The sequence below is a fragment of the Pteronotus mesoamericanus genome, unplaced genomic scaffold (assembly GCF_021234165.1).
Source record: "Pteronotus mesoamericanus isolate MK-2021 breed Mesoamerican mustached bat unplaced genomic scaffold, CSHL_Meso_final contig_20, whole genome shotgun sequence".
In the NCBI taxonomy this organism is placed as follows: domain Eukaryota; kingdom Metazoa; phylum Chordata; class Mammalia; order Chiroptera; family Mormoopidae; genus Pteronotus; species Pteronotus mesoamericanus.
In genome coordinates, this window is record NW_026555085.1 from 95205898 (window position 1) to 95228310 (window position 22413).

The 22413-nt window shown below is 41.1% G+C and overlaps 2 protein-coding genes, 1 long non-coding RNA gene and 1 other non-coding gene across 8 annotated transcripts in view; 3 read left to right on the forward strand and 1 right to left on the reverse strand.

Moving 5' to 3' along the window:
- The window catches only part of LOC129067855 (uncharacterized), a 37641-nt gene extending 36096 nt beyond the window's left edge, over nt 1–1545 (forward strand). The window contains exon 6 of the long non-coding RNA XR_008528785.1: nt 1342–1545. This is a non-coding gene — a long non-coding RNA (uncharacterized LOC129067855). The remainder of the gene's footprint in view (nt 1–1341) is intronic.
- The window catches only part of RMND1 (required for meiotic nuclear division 1 homolog), a 34636-nt gene extending 25154 nt beyond the window's left edge, over nt 1–9482 (reverse strand). For 3 of the 4 annotated variants that reach the window (XM_054570121.1, XM_054570118.1, XM_054570120.1), the window contains exons 1-2: nt 9339–9482; nt 3419–3933 (exon numbers count right to left, since the gene is read on the reverse strand). In XM_054570121.1, coding sequence (XP_054426096.1) covers nt 3419–3919 — 501 coding nt within the window. In that variant the 5' untranslated portion in view covers nt 3920–3933; nt 9339–9482. Of the gene's footprint in view, nt 1–3418; nt 3934–9114; nt 9302–9338 lie in introns of those variants that run through there. The other variant, XM_054570119.1, reaches the window with a different exon arrangement.
- Nucleotides 9483–9563: 81 nt separating this feature from the next.
- Nucleotides 9564–22169, forward strand: ARMT1 (acidic residue methyltransferase 1). Of its 2 annotated transcripts, none has more exons than XM_054570122.1 (5): nt 9564–9914; nt 12183–12288; nt 13151–13395; nt 17271–17436; nt 20393–22169. In XM_054570122.1, the coding sequence occupies exons 1-5, from the start codon at nt 9874–9876 to the stop codon at nt 21158–21160; spliced, it is 1326 nt and encodes a 441-aa protein (XP_054426097.1). In that variant the 5' UTR covers nt 9564–9873; the 3' UTR covers nt 21161–22169. The 2 variants fall into 2 exon arrangements, with proteins under 2 accessions (XP_054426097.1, XP_054426098.1); XM_054570123.1 differs by having other exon boundaries at nt 9847–9909.
- LOC129068003 (small nucleolar RNA SNORD27) lies at nt 14292–14362 on the forward strand. The gene has a single exon (XR_008528823.1). It is a non-coding gene; the product is annotated as a small nucleolar RNA SNORD27 (small nucleolar RNA).
- Nucleotides 22170–22413: the final 244 nt, after the last annotated feature.

Sequence of the window (22413 nt, forward strand, 5' to 3'; positions counted from 1 at the left end):
TCAATTTGACTTGGTTGACATATCTGTTGTATGGTTTTCTTTCTTTTGCTTTTAAATTTCAAGACTGTATTTAAATCCATTATGTAAAGCACCCATGGACAAAGCCAAAGTGGGGAAGGATTGAGCGTGGAAGGTGGGGGTGGGTGGGGCAGGGGAAAGTGGTGGCGGGAAAGTGGAGACAAATGTATTTGAACAATTAAAAAAAAAATCCCTCTAGTTAAGGAAAAGAGGACAATGGAGCATCTTGTCTTTGCATTTTTTCCCCCTATTAATGAAAGGTGGTGTTACTTTGTGAGAAGCTTTTCATTTTCATACATGTCTTTCTTAGTTTTTATAGTGAATTATTTATTAAGCATTTTATACATATACACACATGACACCAATTCAGGTTTTAAAATGGGGTCAACAACTTGTTCTTAAATAGATGTGCCAAACCAACCAAAAATAGTCATTGAACTTAAGAATTAAATTTAGGCCTTTCTATTTTAAAATGTCAAAAAAAAAAAAAAAAAAAAACAACCCAAAGCCAAGAAAACCACAGTGTTTTCAGTACATGTTTTTTTCCCCCTGGCCACAGAAGACACATTCCAGCAGATGGGGCTAGAAATCTATACATGATTCTCGTTTTAGAGCATCACACACTCTGATGGAACACTTCTCTTAAAAAGGGAAGGTTTTTTTCCCCACATTCTATTGCTGAAGAACATCAGTGCATTACAGCGATGTTGCCTGTATGTTACAAAGGGAGAAACGCATGCCTTTCCTGTTATATAGAGATTGCAGGTGAATGTTTTATGTTACTGGTATACTGCTTTAGTTTTAAGCTTTTTGACTGCAACCTATGGTGAGAAATCTTTTCATATACACAGTGCATATATACATATATGTACACACACCAAGAACTGACCCAAAGCTTCCCCAAACAGTATTTACCTTTACCATTTGTAAGGCATTCCTATACCTTCTGTTCTGTTACATTAAAAACAAATTAACAACCCACTTGTTAAATTTACAATACTCCATGATGTCCATGGGCAAACCACCCCATGTGGTGCAGCAGCCCCCTGCTCAGGCTGGGCTCGGGCACTCGAGACAGGACATGCCAGGCAGCACGGGAGTCGCCGCGATAAATTACGAGACAGTGCCTGGGGGCTGAGTATCTCAGCGGGTTACAATCTCTGCCAATAGGACCAGACAGAGCTGATTCTGACAGGGCGGGGTGGCGGGGGGCAAACCTCCTCCCGATGCTTCTGAACACGTGCTGGGTGGCTGAGGAAGGCGGGTGAGCTCAGGAGCACTTGTGGGGAATGAGACAAATCACGCCTGCTTTTCGGTGCACAGGTCAGTCCCTCCCCGTCTCAGTCCAGAGGGGCAGAAAGGGCTATTGCTCCACAAAGGGTTCGCGAGCCCCATGATGCCCATGAGAGGACGGAGGGGTCCTGCACGTGGGGCGGTCAGACGCCCGCCCGCAGTCCCCGGGACAGAGCGCCTGGTCACATCTCAAGACTGCGTTCAGCTATGAAAGGTAACATCATCAGAGAATAACGGTCCAAAATTATATGACTTCAGATCACTTTGGAAAGGCTTTCAGAAATGTAAGTTTGTCTATTATTTTCCTGGGCTTTTAGAGAGACACCATAATTTTTCTGTTTTTGCAAAACGCCAACTGAGGTCACATCTATTATGTGACATAATCTCTCCTACATAAAGGACTCCAGATAGAAATGACTCCTTAAATTTGGTGATAGAGGAAGTTATTTCTCATGAGATATTTTAATGTTTTTTTCTTTTTTTTCCCCCGACAGACAACAAGAAATACATAACCCAGGAGGATTCCCTCCTTTCTTTAATCATTGGGATTCTCGGAAACCACATGTTTAACTGAGTGAGTTATTTATACCAGGTCCTTGATAACATTCATTTCTCTGTTCATGTCGATTGTTTGCTCTATTGTAAATGTAATGTTTTTATCATCTCATTTGAAACTGTATTAAATTTTGAAAATCTACTTCAAAATCCTTTCTGCGAAGCAGAAAAAAAGTCCTAAAGAAAAATAAAAAATGGAATTGAGAAAAACTGCTTCCACAGGTAAGGACGGCCCAGAGGAATAATGCCTCTTCGATAGTTTACAGCGGACAACTACACAAAAAAGTGGCATCTTTGACCTTGTTGCATCTTCACAGGAAACCTGGCTACGCTCTGTGCTGCTGGGTGGAGCAGAAGAAAACGGGGAGTCGATCTCCCTCCTTTTGTACGTGCTATCAGTTAGGGTTTTTACGTGTACTTTCATCTCAGTCACTTAGATACTGAACTTCCTAGCCTATCACAAATCTAAACAATACAATAAAAAAAAAAAAATCAGGAGCTAGGAAGAAGGAACGGCGAGAGCAGTCCCATGCAACTCTCCCATCCTTTATATCCTGGGCTCAGAGAAACCACACAAGAATTTCAATAAACCCAGAATCCAAAGTAAAAAAAACCATCAATCGATGGCTAACTTCATAACCTGAAGATGAGTAATGATGGTCTGCACATCTTTTCAAAAGATGTAAAAAACCCCAACAAAATTAAACATGCTTAGGGACTACCCAGAATCGAGGTTGGCAGACAGGCGTGCTGGCCTGTTTGCTGACAGACTGAGTGGGCCTGATCAAGTTTGGAATATTCCACATTTCCATTTTTTAATGTTGAGGAACACAGACATAAAAATCCCTTCGCCTCTTTTCCATCCTTTCCGACTTCATAAACACTTTTTAAGTACAAGGCACAGTTCTAGGTAGTATGTAAGATAAGAAGGTTAACAAAGGGCTCAATCCTGACTCTAAATATTTATCATTTAGAGGGGAACTGTGAGTATAGCTGACAAATTCCCATATAGCTTGTAAAAGTGAATGAAAATACCCCCTTCAGCCGTCAAAGAATAAAAAGGCAAAACCTTCCCCTGCTCCTTGATTTGACCTCGCCAGGCCATTTACCTCCCAGCCCATGGACTAACGAATGCTTACCTGTCTGCACAGCTGCTAAAAAAATCATTGTCAATTTAATAAACAATTTCCACAGTTTGACTTTTTTCCCTCAAATGGGTGTTTTTTTAATAGCACCATTCCTAGACTGGATTTAATACTAGTCTTCTTTTTCAGTCTCCTTAATAACTAAGTCTTGCATAAACTATATTTTTACACTTAATTGCCTATATTTTATCTTTATATTATATGCATCAGGAATTCTTAAAATTAAGCTTCTGACTCCCTTTGGATAGACCAAGTGTTACTATGTGGCCTCGAAGATCTGGATGAAGAAACAGCAGAGCTGGTTGGTCGCTAGTTCTCTTCTGCCCACGGGTAAGGCTGTGTGTGATCTATAGCTTGAGCGTGGACTATTTTTAGGGAACAGAGGGGCCCCCGCCATGCATTTTTACCTCGTTCACAGACAGAACTGGAAGGTTGGTCCTGGATGGCTGCCTGGTCCTTGATGCTTTTAGTGGTCTCTTGATTTGCGGAAAGTCTTGTTTAGAAACAAGTGTTTCTGTTGATGTCGATGAATAATGCCTCTCTGATATTTTTATACACCACTTAAGACCTAATAGATCTGGTTTGTGAGTCACTTTCTGGTGAGTACCCGACTTCCTGGCTGGAAGGCGTGCTTGTTCATCTTGGTGATATGCAGCATTTAGTGCAGAGAATATGTTTGTGTTTGATACGTTCTGGTTCATTTCCAGAATCTGGGGCTTATTCAGACTACCAGCTGCTGCATCAGGAAAGAACAAATCCAAGCTCTGACTTCTTGTCAGGGTAACCCGTGCTGCACTCTCAAATTCCTTACGTGGTTTTCCTGTTCGATGAACGGCTCCTTGGCACTGACATGCTTTTGACAAAATACAGTGAGATCCGGCCAGGGCTCTGAGAAGTCTGGCTGTCATGACCACATCCCAAGCTAAAAGAAAAATTCAAAGACGAAGTTTTAAAAAAGTTTCAAAAAACAAATAATAAAGGGGGTCAAAAGGGAACATCTGTAACAGTTTCAACAATAAAAATACCTATTTTCCTAGGTAATAGGTCTATTTCTGTAAAAGTATCTGCAAAACAGATACATTTTAACCTAAGTCTAGCAAAAAACAAAACACAAAAACCCCAACAAGGTTAAAAAATATATACAAGTATTTCTGCCACTTTTCTTTTTTTTTAAAGATTTTATTTTTTTTAGAGAGAGGGGAAGGAAGAGAAAAAGAGGAGCGAAACATCCATGTGTGGCTGCCTCTTGCAGGCCCCCCACCGGGGACCTAGCCCCCAACCCAGGCTTGTGCCCTGACTGGGAATCGAACTGGAGACCCTTTGGTTCACAGGCCAGCACTCAATCCACTGAGCCACACCAGCCAGGGCTCTGCCACTTTTCCTTTGGCCTTCTTTTTGGAAGACTGCAGGATTACAAAGCTATTGACATGACAAGGACCTTAATAAACAGAGAGCGATGAGAACTCTTCATTTACATCATTAGCATATCTATTTTATAAAACCTCTACTCATAAATTCCTTTATTCAAAACGTATTCAGCCTTTACAAGGAGATAACAATGAGCCAGGGCCAGGCATCCTTCCAGGGAAGGACAGGGTCCCTGCCCTCGTGGTGCCAATGGTCTCCTGGAGGCGGCAGGAATTTTCAACTGCTCATTGTAACTCAAGGGAAAAGGCCCCACCGAAGACCTGTACCTGAGGAGCTGAGGAAACACACACAGAGCTTGCCCAATTCTACAAGGAGTGTCAGGTAAGGCTCCCAGGAAGATTTAAGCTGCTACGTGAAGGGGAAGCTGCTTTCCTGGCTGGGGGTGGGCATGGCAGTTGGTGTACCAGACATCAGACAGGCAGACACACACACACTCTCCACACAAAGGAAACATGTATAAGTAATTTCTCTCCTTATTCAGAGAATAAAGTAATTTGGTCTTTAAAAGTAAACCTGTGGTAGGCAATTAATAATAATAATTCTTGCCCTGGCTAGTGTGGCTCAGTGGATTGAGCACAGGCCTGGGTTGTGGGCCAGGTCCCCAGTATGGGGCGATCGAGAGGCAACCACACATTGATGTTTCTCCCCCTATCTCCCTCCCTTCCCCTCTCTAAAAATAAATAAAATCTTAAAAAAAAAATAATAATAATTCTTTAAAAAAAACCCACATTAGGTGCTGGGGATTCAGGTATGAATCAATGATCTCAGAATTCACAGACTAGCAGGGGAAACAGACAGACTAATGTGATGAGCCCTAAAACGGAGGTATCTATAATACAAATTGCTGTGGGGCCCAGAGAAGCGAGCATCGGGGGTAAAAGGTGGGCAGCACAAATTCAGAGGTGACATTTGAACTGGGTCTCAACAGGGCAGAGGAATCTGCAAATCAAACACCCGAGGGGCAGAGTCTTGTTTACCTGATAAACAAGTGCCAATTTCAGGGGAGGCCTAAGAGCTCAGGACTGAAGAGGAGCCAGTGGCCAGATCATAGGGAATCCTGAAGAGTTTGTGTAGGTAGGGGACGTCAGAGTCTCAAATGCGAGACTCCCATGGTCAAAGGAATGTCTGAGAAATGTATCTTTGGTATCGACATAGAAGAGGAACGGAGAGAGGCTAAGACATCACTCCCTGAGAACCTTCTACCCAACAGTGTTCTGATTCACCTCACAATTATCCTAGAAGGCATTTCCCAGGTCAGGAAACTGAGGCTGAGAGGGGCTTACTGGTCACAGTCAGTAAGTTGCAGAGATGTAATTAAAACATAGGCTTGTCCAATTCCAAACACAACACTTGTAACCATGGAACTGTACCACCTTCCCTTAGAAGGAAGATGGCAAGGATGAGTCACAGTGATTCTTGGGAGATAGAACCTGCTGCTTTCAAAATATCTTGCTTGACAAGTTGGAATCCTGTGTTTTAGTCAAGTCCAATAAGCTATTACTTCACCTTTAATTAGTACTATTCCCTGCCAGTGGGACCAGTGGATCACTCTCTTCTAGGAAATTCTTCCTCCAAACTCTAAAGATCATCTTCATAGGGAGATTACATGAAGCACAGGACAAAGGAAGGAAAAGCTCCAGGACAAACAAGAAGTGTGTTTTCTATCTCTGCTGAGAAAGACAGAGGTATAGCATCTAAGGCATCCAACACACAAAAATACTCAGGCTTTGTTAAAAACTAGAACACATCTCAGGCTCATATGCTCTGAGCTGTACAGGAGCCACTGGGCACAGGTGGCTATTGAGCCCTTGAAATGTGGCTCAATAAAATAAGAAAATTTTTCTCTCGTACACTGTATGTCATACAGCGTGGGGCACAAGTAGGTTTACAGTTGTATGTGAAACAGAAATTATTCTTGTATTATTTATTAATTATTATCCTATTTTCTATATGAACTGTAAGCCTACTTTTGCCCAACCCTGTACTTAATGCAAAAAGTAAACTATCTCAATAATTTTTACATTACTTGTTGAAATAATATTTTTAGATGTATTGGGATTGGGACATAATGGATGAAAAAATAAATCAACTGTATCCATTTATTTTTACTTTTAAAGCTTCTAGAAAACTTGCTCCACGCATGGCTTGCATTGCGCGGCTACTGGACAGTGCTGCTCTAGGCCTTGCCAACACCAACAACCGCAACCTCACGGTCCCAATTTCAAGCATCTTGCTCTCCGAACACCGCCTCCGATCTTCCACGTTCGCGTCCTCTATTACCCGATTCCAGCCATTCTTCAGCACAAATAGGACCTGCAATTTGATGACCCAACTACTTCTCACCATCCCTCACCCCCCATTTCTTCCACACCCAGTTTGTATTTCATGGCCTACGACTATAATCTCTCTCCCCCACATACTCCGAATCCCTTGCACCCCTCTCTCTGCCACATACCCACATGACATAACTTCAATCTGAATTAAATATAAATCACCTAATTTGTGCCTGGGCTCCTGCAGCTGAACACGGCTGGAGAGACCCAGACAACCAACTAACCAACCAACTGTGCGTGCCCTCTGGGCTTACTTTAAACTCATGACCACTCACTTCAGGTGGGCCTTTCATGCTGCTCAACAATCTTAAAACTGTGTGTCCCGCCCATATTCTACCCCTCTCTCCTCGTACCTTCAAGGCCTCCTCTTCCTTTTTCACTCCCAATAATGCCCTTGCTTCCTTCTCGGTTGACAAAACAGAGAACTTCCACAAGCTCTCCCCCATCAACCACCTGCCCACCTATTGCTTCTGTGCCCAAAGACTTTTTCATCCCTTCTGCTGTTCCATCTAGAGCCACGTCCTTGATCTGCACACAGAATTGCACCCTTTCCTGCCTACAGGAGGAATTAGGCTTCCATGCCATGTGTTTTCTCCTCTTCACTGGCACACTCCTATTTGCATACAAATATGCTGTAATTTCTTCCATCTTATAAAAAACAACTCTCCTGACTCCATCTTCCCTTCCACATGCTATACCTTCTCTCTGAGCTCCCTTCTAGAGGCGTTTTATTTGCTCTCTCCAACTCCTCATGTCTGATTTTTCTCAAACCCACTCCAATCAAGCTTTCGTTCCTACCACTCCACCAAAACCCACTTGCCAAGGCCACCAACAACCTCCATATTCCTCAGTCCAATGGTCACTTCTCAGTCTTTGTTTTACCTGGCCCATCAGCAACATCTGATACAGTAATCACTCCACCCTCCTGAAAGCACCTTCTTGGCTTCTAGGAGACCACCCTGGCCACTTACCTATCACACTGGTTGCACCTTTGGTCTCTTGCTGGTTTTTCAACCCCTCAGAAGTGGAATAAGCCAAGGCTCATTATTTGGTCCAGTTCTCTATTCTCAGTTCTTGGTGATCTCACCCAATCTCATGGTCTCATGTATCATCTTACACATGAATGAATATCAAATATTCCTCTCTACTCTCATTCACATAAGAAATGTAACATGCTCAAGGGTCAGCTGCCGAAATCTTCCTACAAGTCCTATTCTTTCCACAGTCTCCCCCATTCATGAAACAGCAATCACACCCGTATCTTTGCTAAAGCCCAAAATCTGGAGGCCACCTTAACTCTTCTATTCACTCTCCACACCCAATCTAACAGCAAACTCCACTGGTTTTATTCCAACTAGTTCTTATCATCAACAATGCTACCACTCTGGTCCAAGTGGCTATGTTTTCCAAATATTGTTGTAATAGTACCCAGTCTTATCCTCCCTGCTCCTGCTCTTGGCCTCCTACAGATTCTTCTCAAAACAGCAACTAAAGTGATCCTTTGAAAACTTAAGTCAGATCACATCTTTCCTTTGTACAAAAGCTGACAACGGCCTCGTGTTTCACTTGAAATAAAAGCCAAAGACCCTAAAATAGTTTGTGTGGCCCAGCATTCTCTGGATCTTTATCACTCTAAGATCAACAGCTCTTCCCCTTGCTCATTTTGCTCCAGTCACCCTGGCCTCTGATCTTTCCACGCATTGTTCCTTAAGCTCTTCTCCCAGGTATCTGTAAGCTTTGGCTCAACGTCTCCTACCTAGCGAGGCCTTCACGGTCCACTTCACGGAAAGCGCAAAATCAGCAGCTACTCTCTCTTTTCCTCCCCTTTATATTTTCTCCATTGCATTTAACATCACTCGTATACCTAGTGTTTTTAATTTGTTAATTCCTACAACAAATGTGAACTGAGTTCGATCATGCAGTAGACACAGTCCTATATGCTGAAAATACAGGAAAACAGACAAAAATCCCTACCTTTTGAACCTTACATCACGCCGGGCTAACAGACAATAAACACAGTAAATCAGCACAATATATAGTAAATAGTGACAATGCCAGAAGGAAAAATAGAAGAGGAAGGGATAGATTTGTCTCTCTCCCTTTTGAGCTTCTGAGAATTGAGATTTCCCTTTGGTTCATGCCGTGTCTCCTGTAACCACAGTGCCCAGCACACAACAGGTATTCAACTCATATTTTCTTTGGTATGAAATACAAAGCAACTACTCAGTTCTTGGGCGCATTTTCCACTAAGAAAACAGTATCAGCTGGTTTACGATTCAATGGCCAAGTGGCGCTAATCTCTGGGAACATATCTTCCAATTCTTTAAACTCGGGTATATTACCTTTCCAATTACCGCTATACACTGGCTCGAAGGCGTTTCGTAAGTGTTTGTGGACTGAGTGCTTTTAACTTCCAGCTAGGTCGACCAAAGATCACTGTCAGCGGCAGGGGACCACAGAGGTCCCGTTGAACCTGTGACGCGAGAGGTTCCGGGCGAGCAGGCGCCAAGGCGGGGGACCACCGTGCAGGGCCACACAAATTGCTAGGGGAAGGCAGTGCACTAACCTCGCCGCAGGAAGAGATGAGGGACGCGCGTAAGGCGCGAGCTTCCGCCGCCTGGCTGCCGAGAAAAGGCAGGGCTGCGGTAGCGGCGTCGCCTTCCCCACAGGTACTCACATCCAGCACTGGGACCTCTCCCGGCGCCTGGCAGTGCGCAGGCGCAAAGAATTTTGGGCCCGGAGGAGCGCGCGCCGTCCTGTCCACGTGACTTCCAGACAACGTGACCTGCGCCGCCGTGACCTTTTCCGCTCCCTAGTCTCTGGGACCTCCCGGTTCCTGCTTGCTTCCGCCTTCCGCCCCCTTTTCTCGTTCCGCTTCTCTTGCAGCCCTGCGCTGTCCCCGCCTTTGTCCCCGGAAGATCTCCAAGTCCTCAAGCCGGTCGTTGTTTGTCCCACGGGCACCGAATAAAGTTTCTTTATTCAAAAGCATTTTTTTAAAAAATAGTGGTCCCTGCCTTCCCCAGCTCCTCCTCCTCGCCCGCACCGCCTCTCATCCAGCGGCCGGGGAGACCCAACCGTTGGCGCCGGGAACGCGGAAGGTGATGGCGGGGCCTCCGGCGTCTCTCTCCGGACAGGACGTAGGGTTTGTGTCGCTTTTTTCGCTCAGTCCCTCGGCTCCTTTTTTACCTCGTCCCCACTCTTTCGAAAAGCCAGGCCTCGCGGGGAAGCTGTGGGTAAACAGCAGGGAAGCCGCGGCGGGCGGGACGGCGCCCGCTCGCCGCCGGCTGCGAGTTTGATTCTGCTTTCGGGCTCCCCTTCTCGGGGGCGGCGGCTCGGGGTTGCCGACTCGCGCAGGGGCGAGGCAGGCGGAGAAATGAGTCTCCCGGCTGCGGCCACTCGCCCCACTCCAGGCTTGGATCGGCGTTGCATCATCTTTCTTGGGGTGATTTCGTGGTCTTTTCCTTGGCACGGGCACGGGCTTGGAGACCGGGCTGAAATTCTCCTGTTATCCCACCTCTCCCTGCAGTTTAAGCGTTTAATATTAATTTGTATTGGACAATTCCTTTTCTTTAAAGTGGTTTGATACTTTTTTAATCCCGCTTGATTCCCTTGAGAGTTTATTATGCCACTTTTGCCCCCTTTCTGGGTATTGCAGAGCATGGCTTCCATGTTTCAATAAACGCATTTTGGGGGGAGGGGTGTTAAAATTCTCTGTAAAAGATAGGAATCTCAGATCTGTCGGGAAATACGTTCCTTCTGTTGCCGATCAGATTCATAACCCCACTATAAGACATGCACTTTGTATTGTAGACATCGTGTCGATCAACGTAAAAAAATACCCATTTGTATAAATTGAATGGCCAAATTTATATCTGAGATACGTCCTTGCTCCAAAACATTGCGAAACAGAAGAATTCTTAAAGTGACTTGACCGGGAGTAGATTGAGGCTAGTACTTGGTGGCCCAAAATTTTAAGCAGGCACTCAGGTCGGGCAGATATAGGGAGTGTTTGCTTAAAGTTTGACCCCAGGCCCCTCTGGATTGACAGTAATGTCCTGACCCGGTTGGGACCTTGTCCCAGAGTACAAGCCTCTGAGGAAGTTTAGTAGCTGGAAAAATAGCAATACACACTTTCCAGTGTCGTAGTCTTCCAAGGACTGTCACGGCTTTTTGTATCGGCTGCCTTGGAAAATTGAAGTGTCGATTCATTTCATATTCCTACTCTTCCTTCAGGGAATAAGTAGTGATTTTTAAAGGTTAAATTCACAATAGTAATTACACATGTTAAAACCTAATTACTGTTTAGGTTACTCAAATGCCACAAAATCAGTATTTCGTGATTTTTTGTTTTTGCTATTTATAAATTTATAGCTATCATTTGAGGAAACCTCTTGAAAAACTCAGGGTATAACGCAATAATTTTTTAAAACTTCAGTAAAATATTTGAGTTTTTATATGTGTGTTGATCCCAAGTTAAAATTGGAGTAGGTGATTAGGCAGAGGCGTTTTCAAAATTAATTGTGTTAACTTTATTTATATTTTGCCTCTGATGATCTGAAGATAGAAGTGAAAGGATCAGCTAAGTTTCGTCCTATTTAAAAATCTGCACAGAATTTCACCACTTAATATGCTCTGTTTTCCTAAAAAAACTAATTACATTTAAATAATCTGTAAATCTTGGTTTTTGTATGTCTAAAAACAGTACTATTGTTAATTTTTTTTTTTAATGCAAGTATACTTAAGTTTTTCCTTATCTTTAGCTTTCTTTGATACTTCTAGAAAAATCACTTTTTTTTGGTTAGGAATGTGAGCTATTAAAATGCCTTGATTTTGTTTAGGGACAAAACAGGACGGAAGGAGTCATTGTTCAGGAAGAGAAGGCAGCAGGAAAAGCCTTTGAAAATTAAAAGGGTCTAAGAGAGAGTAAAGAAAAGAAGCAGGTTCCTACATGTCTGTGTTTATGTTTTTCTAGCACAGTAGAGTCCTCCAGGCCCTTTTACAGCCACTGCCTCATTCATTTTTCTAAGCAGGTGATGTCATTTAGTAATTGACATGGGAAGAGACTGTTTGATTTTTAGGGCAATTCTCTTTCTGTCCTAATCACATCCTGAAAACCAGTTTCCAATTAAGGAAAATAAAGGGAATGAAACAGGAAAGGTGCCTATTTAACGAACTCCAGGGGAGGATCTGGGATTAGAGTCACAAAGACTGCTTGGCTTTGATGACATACCCCAGAAGTTTTCAGATTTTCCTATGTCTTAATACAGTAACCAGACAATGTTGGTTTTCCTTATAATGTTTGTATGAAAGGAATTTTAATTTAAATTAGATAATTCAGAAACTGAAAGATGACCCATCTTCTAGTATTAATGCTACTAAGTAACACTTCATGTTTGTGTCTCTCTCCTAGATCCTTTGCCTATCTTACAATTAAAGACAGAATACCACAGATCTTAACCAAGGCTATTGACACATTGCATCGACATAAAGGTGAATTTTTTGAGAAACATGGAGAGGTATGAAATTATCTGAACTTTAATTATTTTCTCAAATCTTTAACAGTAACATGGTAAGCAGTTTCCCCTCTGTGATAATGGTCATTTCACGTGTAGATAATGAAAGGACTCTTAAAGATAAGATGAAACCTTAAAAAAAAAAAAAAAGACAGAATAGATAAGCAGGATAATGTTGATGTATCTGGGTATGTACTTTGATTTTAAACTTAAGAATGCTAAGTGTAGCCCTGGCCTGTGTGGTTCAGTTGGTTGGGCCTCTTTACCCAACGTGAAAGTTGGCTGGTTTAGTTCCTGGTCAGGACACATACCTGGGTTGTGGTTCAGTCGTCCATTGAGGTGTATTTGAGAGGCAACAACTGATCGATGTTGCTCTCACACATCGATGTTTCTTCTTTCTCTCTCCCTTCCCCACTCTCTAAAAATAAGTAAATAAAATCTTTTAAAGACTCCATTTAAAAAAATTATTTATTATTTTTAGAGAGAGGGGAAAGGCAGGAGAAAGAGAGGAAGAGAAACATCAGTGTGTGGTTACCTCTTATGCACCTCCCACTGGGGACCTGGCCTGCAACCCAGGCCTGTGCCCTGACTGGGAATTGAACCAACGACCCTTTGGTTTGCAGGCTGGTGCTCAATCCCCTGAGCCACACCAGCCAGGACTAAAAGATTCTAAATTTAAATGTTTATAATAATTTGTGAAGACATAAAATTTAGGTAATACAGTATTTTTTTTTTCTTAAGTGTAGGTCCATAAAAATGTGTTACCTTAGAGGAATCGTTTATCTGTATATTATATCTAAAGTATTTATATGTAGGTTATTTATATATTTTTAAATATAGAAATGTTTCTTCCATATTTCTGCAGAAGGGCATGGAAGCTGAAAAGAAAGCTATTTCTCTTCTTTCTAAATTGCGGAATGAATTACAAACAGACAAGCCAATTGTCCCGTTGGTTGAGAAGTTTGCTGATACTGACATATGGAATCAGTACCTAGAATATCAGCAGAGTCTTTTAAATGAAAGTGATGGAAAACCAAGGTGGTTCCACTCGCCATGGTTGTTTGTGGAATGCTACATGTATCGTAGAATTCATGAAGCAGTTATCCAGAGGTAAGCATGTAATCATCAAATAAATATTTAGATTATTTATGCTTTTTTTGGAAATTATAAGATGATAAGTTTAAAAATAAAAACCAGTGGAAACCTGAATTTGGTCCGGTAGACAGTAATGGCACTGCTGGACACTCTGCCCATGTTGTCACTATTCCAGACTGGGCAAAAGATTGAATATCTGAAGTAGGAACTAATTAAAAATTCTTACACAGAATTATTTTTCTTCTAGAGTAAAATAAGTTGTACTTATTGAGGAAGAAATGTTAATTTGAAATACTTATTTAAAAATCAAGACGGGACAAAGTAAGCATATACTTTATAAAAATAGATAATATGTCAGTTTGGTATATGGAATCAACAGAACAGAGAATCACTGCGTTGTTTTATGCACTTCTTAATCTTGAGCCCTGATTACTTCTTTCTTTCCTTTCCTTTCCTTTCCTTTCCTTTCCTTTCCTTTCCTTTCCTTTCCTTTCCTTTCCTTTCCTTTCCTTTCCTTTCCTTTTCTTTCTTTCTTTCTTTCTTTCTTTCTTTCTTTCTTTCTTTCTTTCTTTCTTTTAATGATTTTTACAGAGGGGAGAGGAGAGAGAGAGCAAAAAAAAACCCATTAGTTTTTTGGTTTCACTTATTTATACATTTATTTGTTAATTCTTGTATGAACACTAACTGGGGATGGAACCCACAACCTTGGTGAATTGGGCTGATACTCTAACCAACTGAGCTACCTGGCCAGTGCCTGTTTTTTTGGTTTTTGGGGTTTTTTTTTGTCTTTTTTTTAATGGCTATATTAGAAAAAGTTTAAAAGTTAACTATTCTAAATAACTTTGTAAACTTGCCTATACGAATTTAATTTATTATCAGAAAAAATTCTGATATAGAACTGATATATAGTCACTCCATGATGAACATAAAATGACAAGCATATGACTGAACTTAAAAGTGATGTCATCTTAATACTGAGAGGAAAAAAAAAAAAAAGAACTGATATATAGAATAGAAGAAAATGTAATGTGGATCATTCTTTTAGTTCACAGGTTACAAAAAGACAGATTTGCTGAATCACTGAGAGCAGTCCTTTGGTATAAGAGAGGATAATTTAAAACAATCAATCAAACCAGCTCTAAAAGTAAAATTAAAAAATAATTTTGGGAAACAAGCATGAATTTGAATCTATTCATTAGCTTTTTTTGCCATAGTCTTTATAATTGATAATGTATTGATTTTGCTGAGTAAGTATGTTTTAGGACTTCTGTTCTAAAAGCAAAACATACTACATGTTAAAAGTGTGTGCCTGGCACACAGAAGCATCCAAGCAGAAGACTGTAGCTGTCACACGTTGAATACCACCTGCAGTGCAGCTACTCGGCAGCTCAGTGAAGCGTAGGTGTTGTTATGGCTTCCATTTTATAGTTGAGGAAAGGGAGGCACGAAGAGGTTAGTGACTTGCCCAGGGTGACATGACTCGTAGGTGGTAGAGCCAGTATTCGAGCCTGGCCTGTGTAGATTAGATCGGAGTCCTCAGCAAACCTTTCCCAAGTAGTACGTTTGGGTGGATGTCAGAACAAGGGTGAAATTCTGGGTGATAGCTCTGTAATTTTGACACATATCTGTGCTAGCCAAAGATGCTGAAGGGCTGAAAGACTGGGTAATGGAGTTTGGTTTAGTGCAGTGTGGAAGTTAGAAGGGCAAAATGAATGCTGTGTCTGAGTTTTTCTGAGTTGTCTGGCCCCTCAAGGATAACTAACCACTATCCTGATTGGTGTTAGTTTTGTCTTTTTAAATTTCATTTAAATGAAATTACATGGAGTGTAGTTTTGTTGTCTGATTTCTCTCTGCATTATGTTGGTAAGCTTCATCTATTGACATATTGTTTGCATATAATTGTAAACCATTCGTTTTCATGGCTATATAGTATTGCAGTATGCGAATATGTCACACTTTGTTTACCTATTCTGTTGTTGATGGGTAATCGAGTAGTTTCCAGTTTGGGTTATCATGAGGAATGCTGCTGTACACATTCAAGCATGTGTGGGTGAACATGTGGGTGTCTTTCTTTCTGCTAGGCACGTACTTGGGAGTGGACACCGGGTCACTGTGTGTGCACATGTGCAGCTTTCGTAGATTCTAAAATAGAAAACGTTTTAAAATCAGAAACCATGCACAGTTACGTTAGCTTTCTCTCTTAAATTCAGGAAGTAAAGCTCATTCTTAATATGAGGTGTGAATGATTTAATGAATGATTTGTTAATAAAACCCTGGAACAAAGGTTGGCAAACTTTTTCAGTAAAGGGCCAGATAGTAAGTGTTTTAGGCTGCAGGGCCACATGGTCTGTGCTGAAGCCACTTAGCTCTGTCACTGCAGTGCAGACGCCGCCCTCCATGTCACATCAATGAATGAGCACGGCTGTGTTCCAATTAAACTTCATTTATGGACACTGAAATTTTAATTTCACGTGTCACAAAGTATCCTTTGGATTATTTCCAACCATTCAAAAATGGAAAACCATTCTTAGCTTGCAGGTCATACAAAACAGGTGGTGGGCCAGGCTGGCTCTGCAAGCTGTCGCTTGCTGACCCCAGCACTTGAACCTATGTGTCCAACTAATTTTTATCTTTTTAAGTCACCTTGAGAGACTGATTTATTTCAGCAATGCTGCCATTGCCAAAGACGCCTTTTAATCCTTTGGAACTTCTTTCAGAGCCAGTTTATAAGCCTCAAAAAGAATACTAGTCTCATTTTTTAGTTACTCCTCATTTTTGACCAAAAGTGTTTTACTCCATTTGATTAACACATCTCATTCTACTGAAATTGCTCTGAGTGACTTTTGGCTGTTTCCAAAAATAACCCCAAAGGATGAAGACACGCAGTCACTGACAGGACGTTTAATAATGTGCCACAGGTTCTGAAGAAAATTCTGAAAGAGGAATTCCAAAAGTGCTTTGAGCAATGGCAGCACCCTCGGATGAGGGTGCGCTCCCAAGGTGACCGACCGGGAGGAGGCAGCAGTCCTTTGGGTGTATGCATTCCGGTATGTTTTTGTTTTTTCATCAAGCCCCTAACGCAGCCATCTTGTTTTTACCCTAAGGCGAATGACCCCAGGATAGAAGTAGCTAATTTAGAAGATCAGATAATCTGAATTTCTTTCAGAGTTGATTCTGAAAAGGCTCTTCTGTTAGTATTTATGCCTTCCTAGCTATGTTTTTTTTAAGCTGGTATTAATATTATTTGATCTCTCATTGGACAATGTGAAGATGTAGCCATGGCACATATATCACCATTGGTCAGACCAAACTTGGGAGTAAAATTTGCCAAAAGAAAAAAGTAAACAAAACATCTACATGTAAGTGATAAAAATTGGTCATTACAATTAAATTTACATTAGTATTATCTGATTTACCTTAAGTAGTCATTGTGTCCCATGATGCTGCTACGTTTGAGCGATTACTACGTTACATTAAAGTCTTCTGTTTATGTCCCTATGTCACTTGGAACACTGCCACATTGAACACCCCCAAAAATGTTTGTTCAACCAAAGGAATTGTCTTGAAATTTTATTTCTCTTTCTCCTTTTGCCCGGGAAGCCCTACTGGGTATATATTTATGAATACAGTCACTAGTTACGTAATACTTCCAGTAAAATATTTGAGTAGGGAACTTTTGACAGTTAATTAAAATGACTTCAGGGGATTTTGTGCACTTTATTTCTGTGTGACATAACTTGATCTATGTTATATCTAGTGCCTATTACTAGTAATTTTTGAGACTGAATGCTACTATTCTCTTTCCTTTAAAGAATTTCAATTACCCAAATTTGTGACAAAAAGGTACAGAATTATATAAATGTTTCACTTATGTTTTTCTCTTACTTTAGTCCACCAATCGATGACTTTGATGTATTTAAAGAATTAAAAGAGCAAAACTTCTTCGAGTCACAGGAACCTATCATGGCTTTAAGTACTCACCTGCAAGAGTTGATGAAAACTCTTGAAGACCTCAGTGAAAATCAGTTGAAAAATGAGTTTTTTAAATTTCTTCAGGTAAATATGATAATTTATCTCCTGAGCATATTTGTTTATTCAAACAGTTAAAAAATAGACTGGTACACATTTAACAGCAAAGCATGTATATACCTTGTCATTTTAGTCATAATTGATCATTTATCATTTTAGTAATAGTATTATTCAAGAGATGAAAAATCCATTTAATTTCTGAAAATGGGTTTTGAAATCTCTTCCTCCCCACCTGGGGGTGATTTTAGTGGTGTCATAGCTTCTGTCCTTTTTGAGGGAATGCTTCACAGTCATTTGGTGGGCCCAGCCTGACTCGGGCCTGAATGCGCGCGTTGCCTCTTATTTGCAGTTGGACCTGAGGCGAGTGACTCAGTGTCTCTGAATGTTAGTTTCCTCGTCCTGTTGAATGAGAATGGTATTGAGCACCTCATAATTCGGTGTGAGACACTGCATTCACTCGTGTCGTACTGCACACAGCCTGGGACACAGAGTGTGTGAGCGTCGTCATCAGGTGGAAAGTGTCCAATTTAATATGGTTTTATTACATTTCTTTGTATAAGTTTAGTTTTAAATTTTCATTCAGAACATCCTTAAATTTATGTTACTAGATTCAGAGCTGTTTTGTGTAAGTTTAATTTTTAACTCTCATTAAAAATATTTTTAAATTTATGTAACTAGATTCGGAACTAGTGTGAAAATGTCTGGTTTTACACAGCAGTACCCAGCCCACACTTCCTAGGAAAAGCTAGAAAAATTTTGAGAAAGAGACGTTAGACGATGCCACGAAGGGCAGTGAGGCTGGGGCGGCCCGGGAGCGCTGCAGGGGGAGGCAGCCGCGAACGGGCCCTGGCAGCCCCGGGCCACCCGCCCAGACGGGGCCTCGGGGAGGGGCCGAAGGGCGAGGTCCCCTGAGGCGGGGCCTGTCAGGGGTGCGAGAGCCTGGGGGGCGGCTCTGCAGGAAATGAGAGAGGCGAGAGGAGGCGCCGGAGGGGCCTCGGAACCCAAGCAAACAAAAGGAAGGACTGGGTTTGATTTCTACAATGGAGCGCAGAGAGCTTGGATCAGAGGAGTGACATTAAATGACCGACTTCAAAGATTACTTCCGAGGACGGCGTGAAGGGGCTCAGGGTAGACACTGGGAGATCTGTCATTAAAATGACTCCTGCGCGGGATGACTGGACCAAGCTGGTCGCATAGAGTTGTTAAATACCGCGAGATTCTTGCTCTTCTTTGGACGTGGAAGTTTCAGAATGCGCTGACAGGCTGCGGGACTGGACAAAGGCCTGATGAAACATGTAGGGCAAGCAGAGTAAAGAGGGAGAGGGTTATTTTGAGTTTGGAAGAAACGGTGTCAGGGTATGGCTGAGTAATAAACCTAGTTGTTCTTTCCCCCTCTGGACTATTCTTTGTGCTTAGCTTAGAATTAAAAAGAAAGAAAAGCAGCATGTTACTCTTGACGCTTAATAGCCCATTCTTTCAATCTTTGAACATGTTCTTTGTCCTGTAAGTATAAATTGTGAGAAGAAAAAGTACCACTCTGTTTTCTGTCATCTCCATCGGCCAGCTACCCCGGAATGCCACTCTGTTCCCCAGTAAAGGAGGCCGGAGTTGCTCCCCATCAGTGCTCGTGATGACCAGCAGGTTAACTCCCTCCAAGAGGCTCTGAGTTTTAGTTTGCGGGAAAGTTGATATGTGTTTAAAAGCCATAGAACTCCACCCCGTCCACATGAACATTTCGGTGCCTGCTCTGTCACACTTCTCGATGCCAGGCATGTGATGGTGAGAAAATAGACCAATCTTTGCTGTCCTAGAACGTGCAGGCTGAGGGCGTATAATCAGTCAAATAAAGGCACACATCAGAGCAGGTTGCAGGCCGGCGGGCGCTGCGAAGGCGGCGGGCGCTGTGAAGGCAGCATGCAGGAGGTCCAGGGACCCTGGCCACCGCCGGGCGGGCGCCGTCCGCGCCGCCGGGGGCTCTTCATCGGCTGGACTTACACTTACAGAAAAATTATATAAATAAATATAAATATATGTGTATCTTCATTTACTCTTTTAAAAATCATACTCTTGGCTGGAACATGCATTTTCCTCTTACTTTGAATCACAGCAGGAGTAGAGTCTCTTCTGGCTAATACTTATTCAGTACTTCTGTATGCCAGCTCTTAGGTACACAACTCACGCCCATTATGTCCATTCTCACAATGACTCTGCGAGGTGAGCGCTATTACTACCTCCGTTTTCAGTTGCCTTGAACTCAACCTGAGCCTTGGAGAGCATATGTAATTTACCAATGGTTGTTAATTGGAAATGCTGGGATTTGAACCCAGGACTGTGTGATTTCAGAGCCTGCACTCCTCAGCATGTGATTTTAGTTACAGCTTTAAAGAAAATAGGGTTATATGCCATTTCCTACAAAATAAGCTTGAATATTGTTTCCATTTAAAGTAGAATAATAGATTATTAGAGTTGGAAGCGTCTTTAGACTAGACATCACCTTGTCCAATCTCTCCATTTTACAAGTGAGAAAAGAATCTCAGATAGGTTGGATTTACTAAAATAAATTGGGCAGTTTTGGGGGGAGGGGGAGCTAGGAGGGAAAAAGGCACTTTTATTTTTCTCTTGACACTGAATTATGAAGTAAATTTTGCAGCTTTTTATAGCAACTGATCATGTCCTCATATCTGCAAGATGCAAAAACTTTCATTCTGATTAAATGCTACAGGTCATTAAAGTCATTCAAATGAGGTTTTTAAAGTTCACTACATATTGACCAATTAAAAGTTTAATTGTTTTTATGTTTTCATACAACATCATGTAAAATAGTCTTTGCATTATTAGACAAAGTAGATTTGATAGACATTTTATACTGAGTTTTATAGAAATGAATTTATGAATTACTTTTAACTTTTCCCCCACATCCTACATGTTAGTTTTTGCTACTTATTCAAAAGAAGGGTAAATGTTTTTACTTTTTCTTTTTCAGATTTCACTGTGGGGAAATAAGTGTGATCTGTCTCTGTCAGGTGGGGAAACCCATTCTCAGAAGACCAATGTAATAAATGCTTTGGAAGACCTAAAGCCTTTCATTTTAGTGAATGACATGGAACATCTTTGGTCATTACTTAGCAACTACAAGAAAACAAGAGAAAAAGTACCTGTTAGTAGAGTCGATATTGTTCTGGATAATTCTGGGTTTGAACTTGTTACAGATTTAGTGTTAGCCGACTTCTTGTTGTCTTCTAAATTGGCTACCGAAGTCCATTTTTATGGGAAAACGATTCCATGGTTTGTTTCTGATACTACCATACATGATTTTAACTGGTTAATCAAACAAGTAAAACATTCTGATCATAAGTGGGTATCCAAGTGTGGGGTTGACTGGGAAAACTATATTAAAATGGGCAGATGGGTTTACCATGACCATATATTTTGGACGCTGCCTCATGAATTCTGTGCAATGTCTCAAGTTGCTCCTGACCTATATGCTGAACTACAGAAGGCACAGTTAATTTTATTCAAAGGCGATTTGAACTACAGGAAGCTGACAGGTGACAGAAAATGGGAGTTTACCACTCCATTCCATCAGGCTTTGAACGGCTTCCATCCTGCCCCTCTCTGCAGCGTCCGAACATTGAAAGCCGAAATTCAGGTTGGTCTGCACCCTGGGCAAGGTGAACAGCTCACAGCCTCTGAGCCCGGCTGGCTGACCACTGGGAAATACGGAGTATTTCAGTTTGATGGTCCACTTTGACTTGGCTTGGGAACTCTGAGTTGTGTAGGAAGATCCGACAGGCAGTTTTCATCCTCAGAAAAGCAGTTATGTGAATGTAGTCACTGGACTGCCTTGCATTTGCTCTGGGAAGCTTGGCTTCTTGGTGCCCCGTTACACACTCTGGATGCTTATCCCTCTGAACATTTTGCCCCATACATTGTTTTGGGGAGAGATGGATTAAGCCAATTACAGATATTTAAATTTATGTTGGAATCTTAGTAACTTATTTCAAGTTAAATGCATAGTTTCAAGTGGTTTTCATGAATTTATTTTTAATTGGGCAGAAAGCATAATATAAGTGAATAAGTTAACTTTTTAAAATATGGTGCATGGTATTTAATATCCTAGGAAGCATGGAATTTCAACTTGATTTTGGGCTCTAGAAATAAGGGCTCTGTGAAAGTATACATTGTAATTATACTTTGTAAAGAGAGGCATTTCTTACAACTGTGATATTTGAACACATGAAAGTAAAAATTACCTCATAAGTTCGTTGTAATTTTGTCCTTAAGTTTTGTTTCATTTCAATAGTCTACTTTATTTTCCTGCATTTGGATTTCAATTAACCTTTGGAATGGATGCTAGGAAACACAAAACAGAACAGAATGAAAGAATTGGTATTTGAAGAAAAATGTAATACATTTTACATTCTATTTGTGATACCTATAATCAATTGAAATATTTTAACAAATATTTTAAACGAACAGATTTTTAGATTGTTCTGAAGTTTTAAAAATGTTTTAGAGAGAAAAGAACTTGTGCACTGAATTTGAAGTTAGTTCATTTTTATATTCTTACACATTTATTGGTGATTGACAGATCTTAAAAACAGTGTCTTTCAGGTCAGTCTGTTTTGAAACTGAAATTAGAAAAACCTAGAAATGTTTTCTTGCACTAGAAAAATAAAATGAATTGTACTGAGTCGCATTGGTTTTCTTTTCCAGTGGGGGAAAATCAAGGAGGGAAGACTTAAAATAAGGTGTATATAATGCAGCGATTCGTGTATTGCAGAAGTTGCTAAAGCAGTTCTTAGATCACTTAGATGAAGTTACAGAGAATGCCTTTAAGTGTTGTAACATTTTTTTTTGGTAAAATGTTTGTATAAAGCTGCTCATTTTAAATTTACTTTTTCCTTGTCTACCTGTGTTCCTGTTGTAAACATTAAGTTACTTAAACACTGAGCATATTGGAATGAATTGTAAAAAATTTTTAAAAAATACTTATTTTTAGAG

What these genes read in the sequence shown, in the direction of transcription:
- ARMT1 (XM_054570122.1), top strand. Translation starts at nt 9,874, where the DNA reads ATGGCGGGGCCTCCGGCGTCTCTCTCCGGACAGGACGTAGG. An exon ending in CTCTCCGGACAGGACGTAGG is followed by an intron (nt 9,915 to 12,182) that starts GTTTGTGTCGCT and finishes TCTCTCTCCTAG; the next exon opens with ATCCTTTGCCTATCTTACAA. An exon ending in TTTTTGAGAAACATGGAGAG is followed by an intron (nt 12,289 to 13,150) that starts GTATGAAATTAT and finishes ATATTTCTGCAG; the next exon opens with AAGGGCATGGAAGCTGAAAA.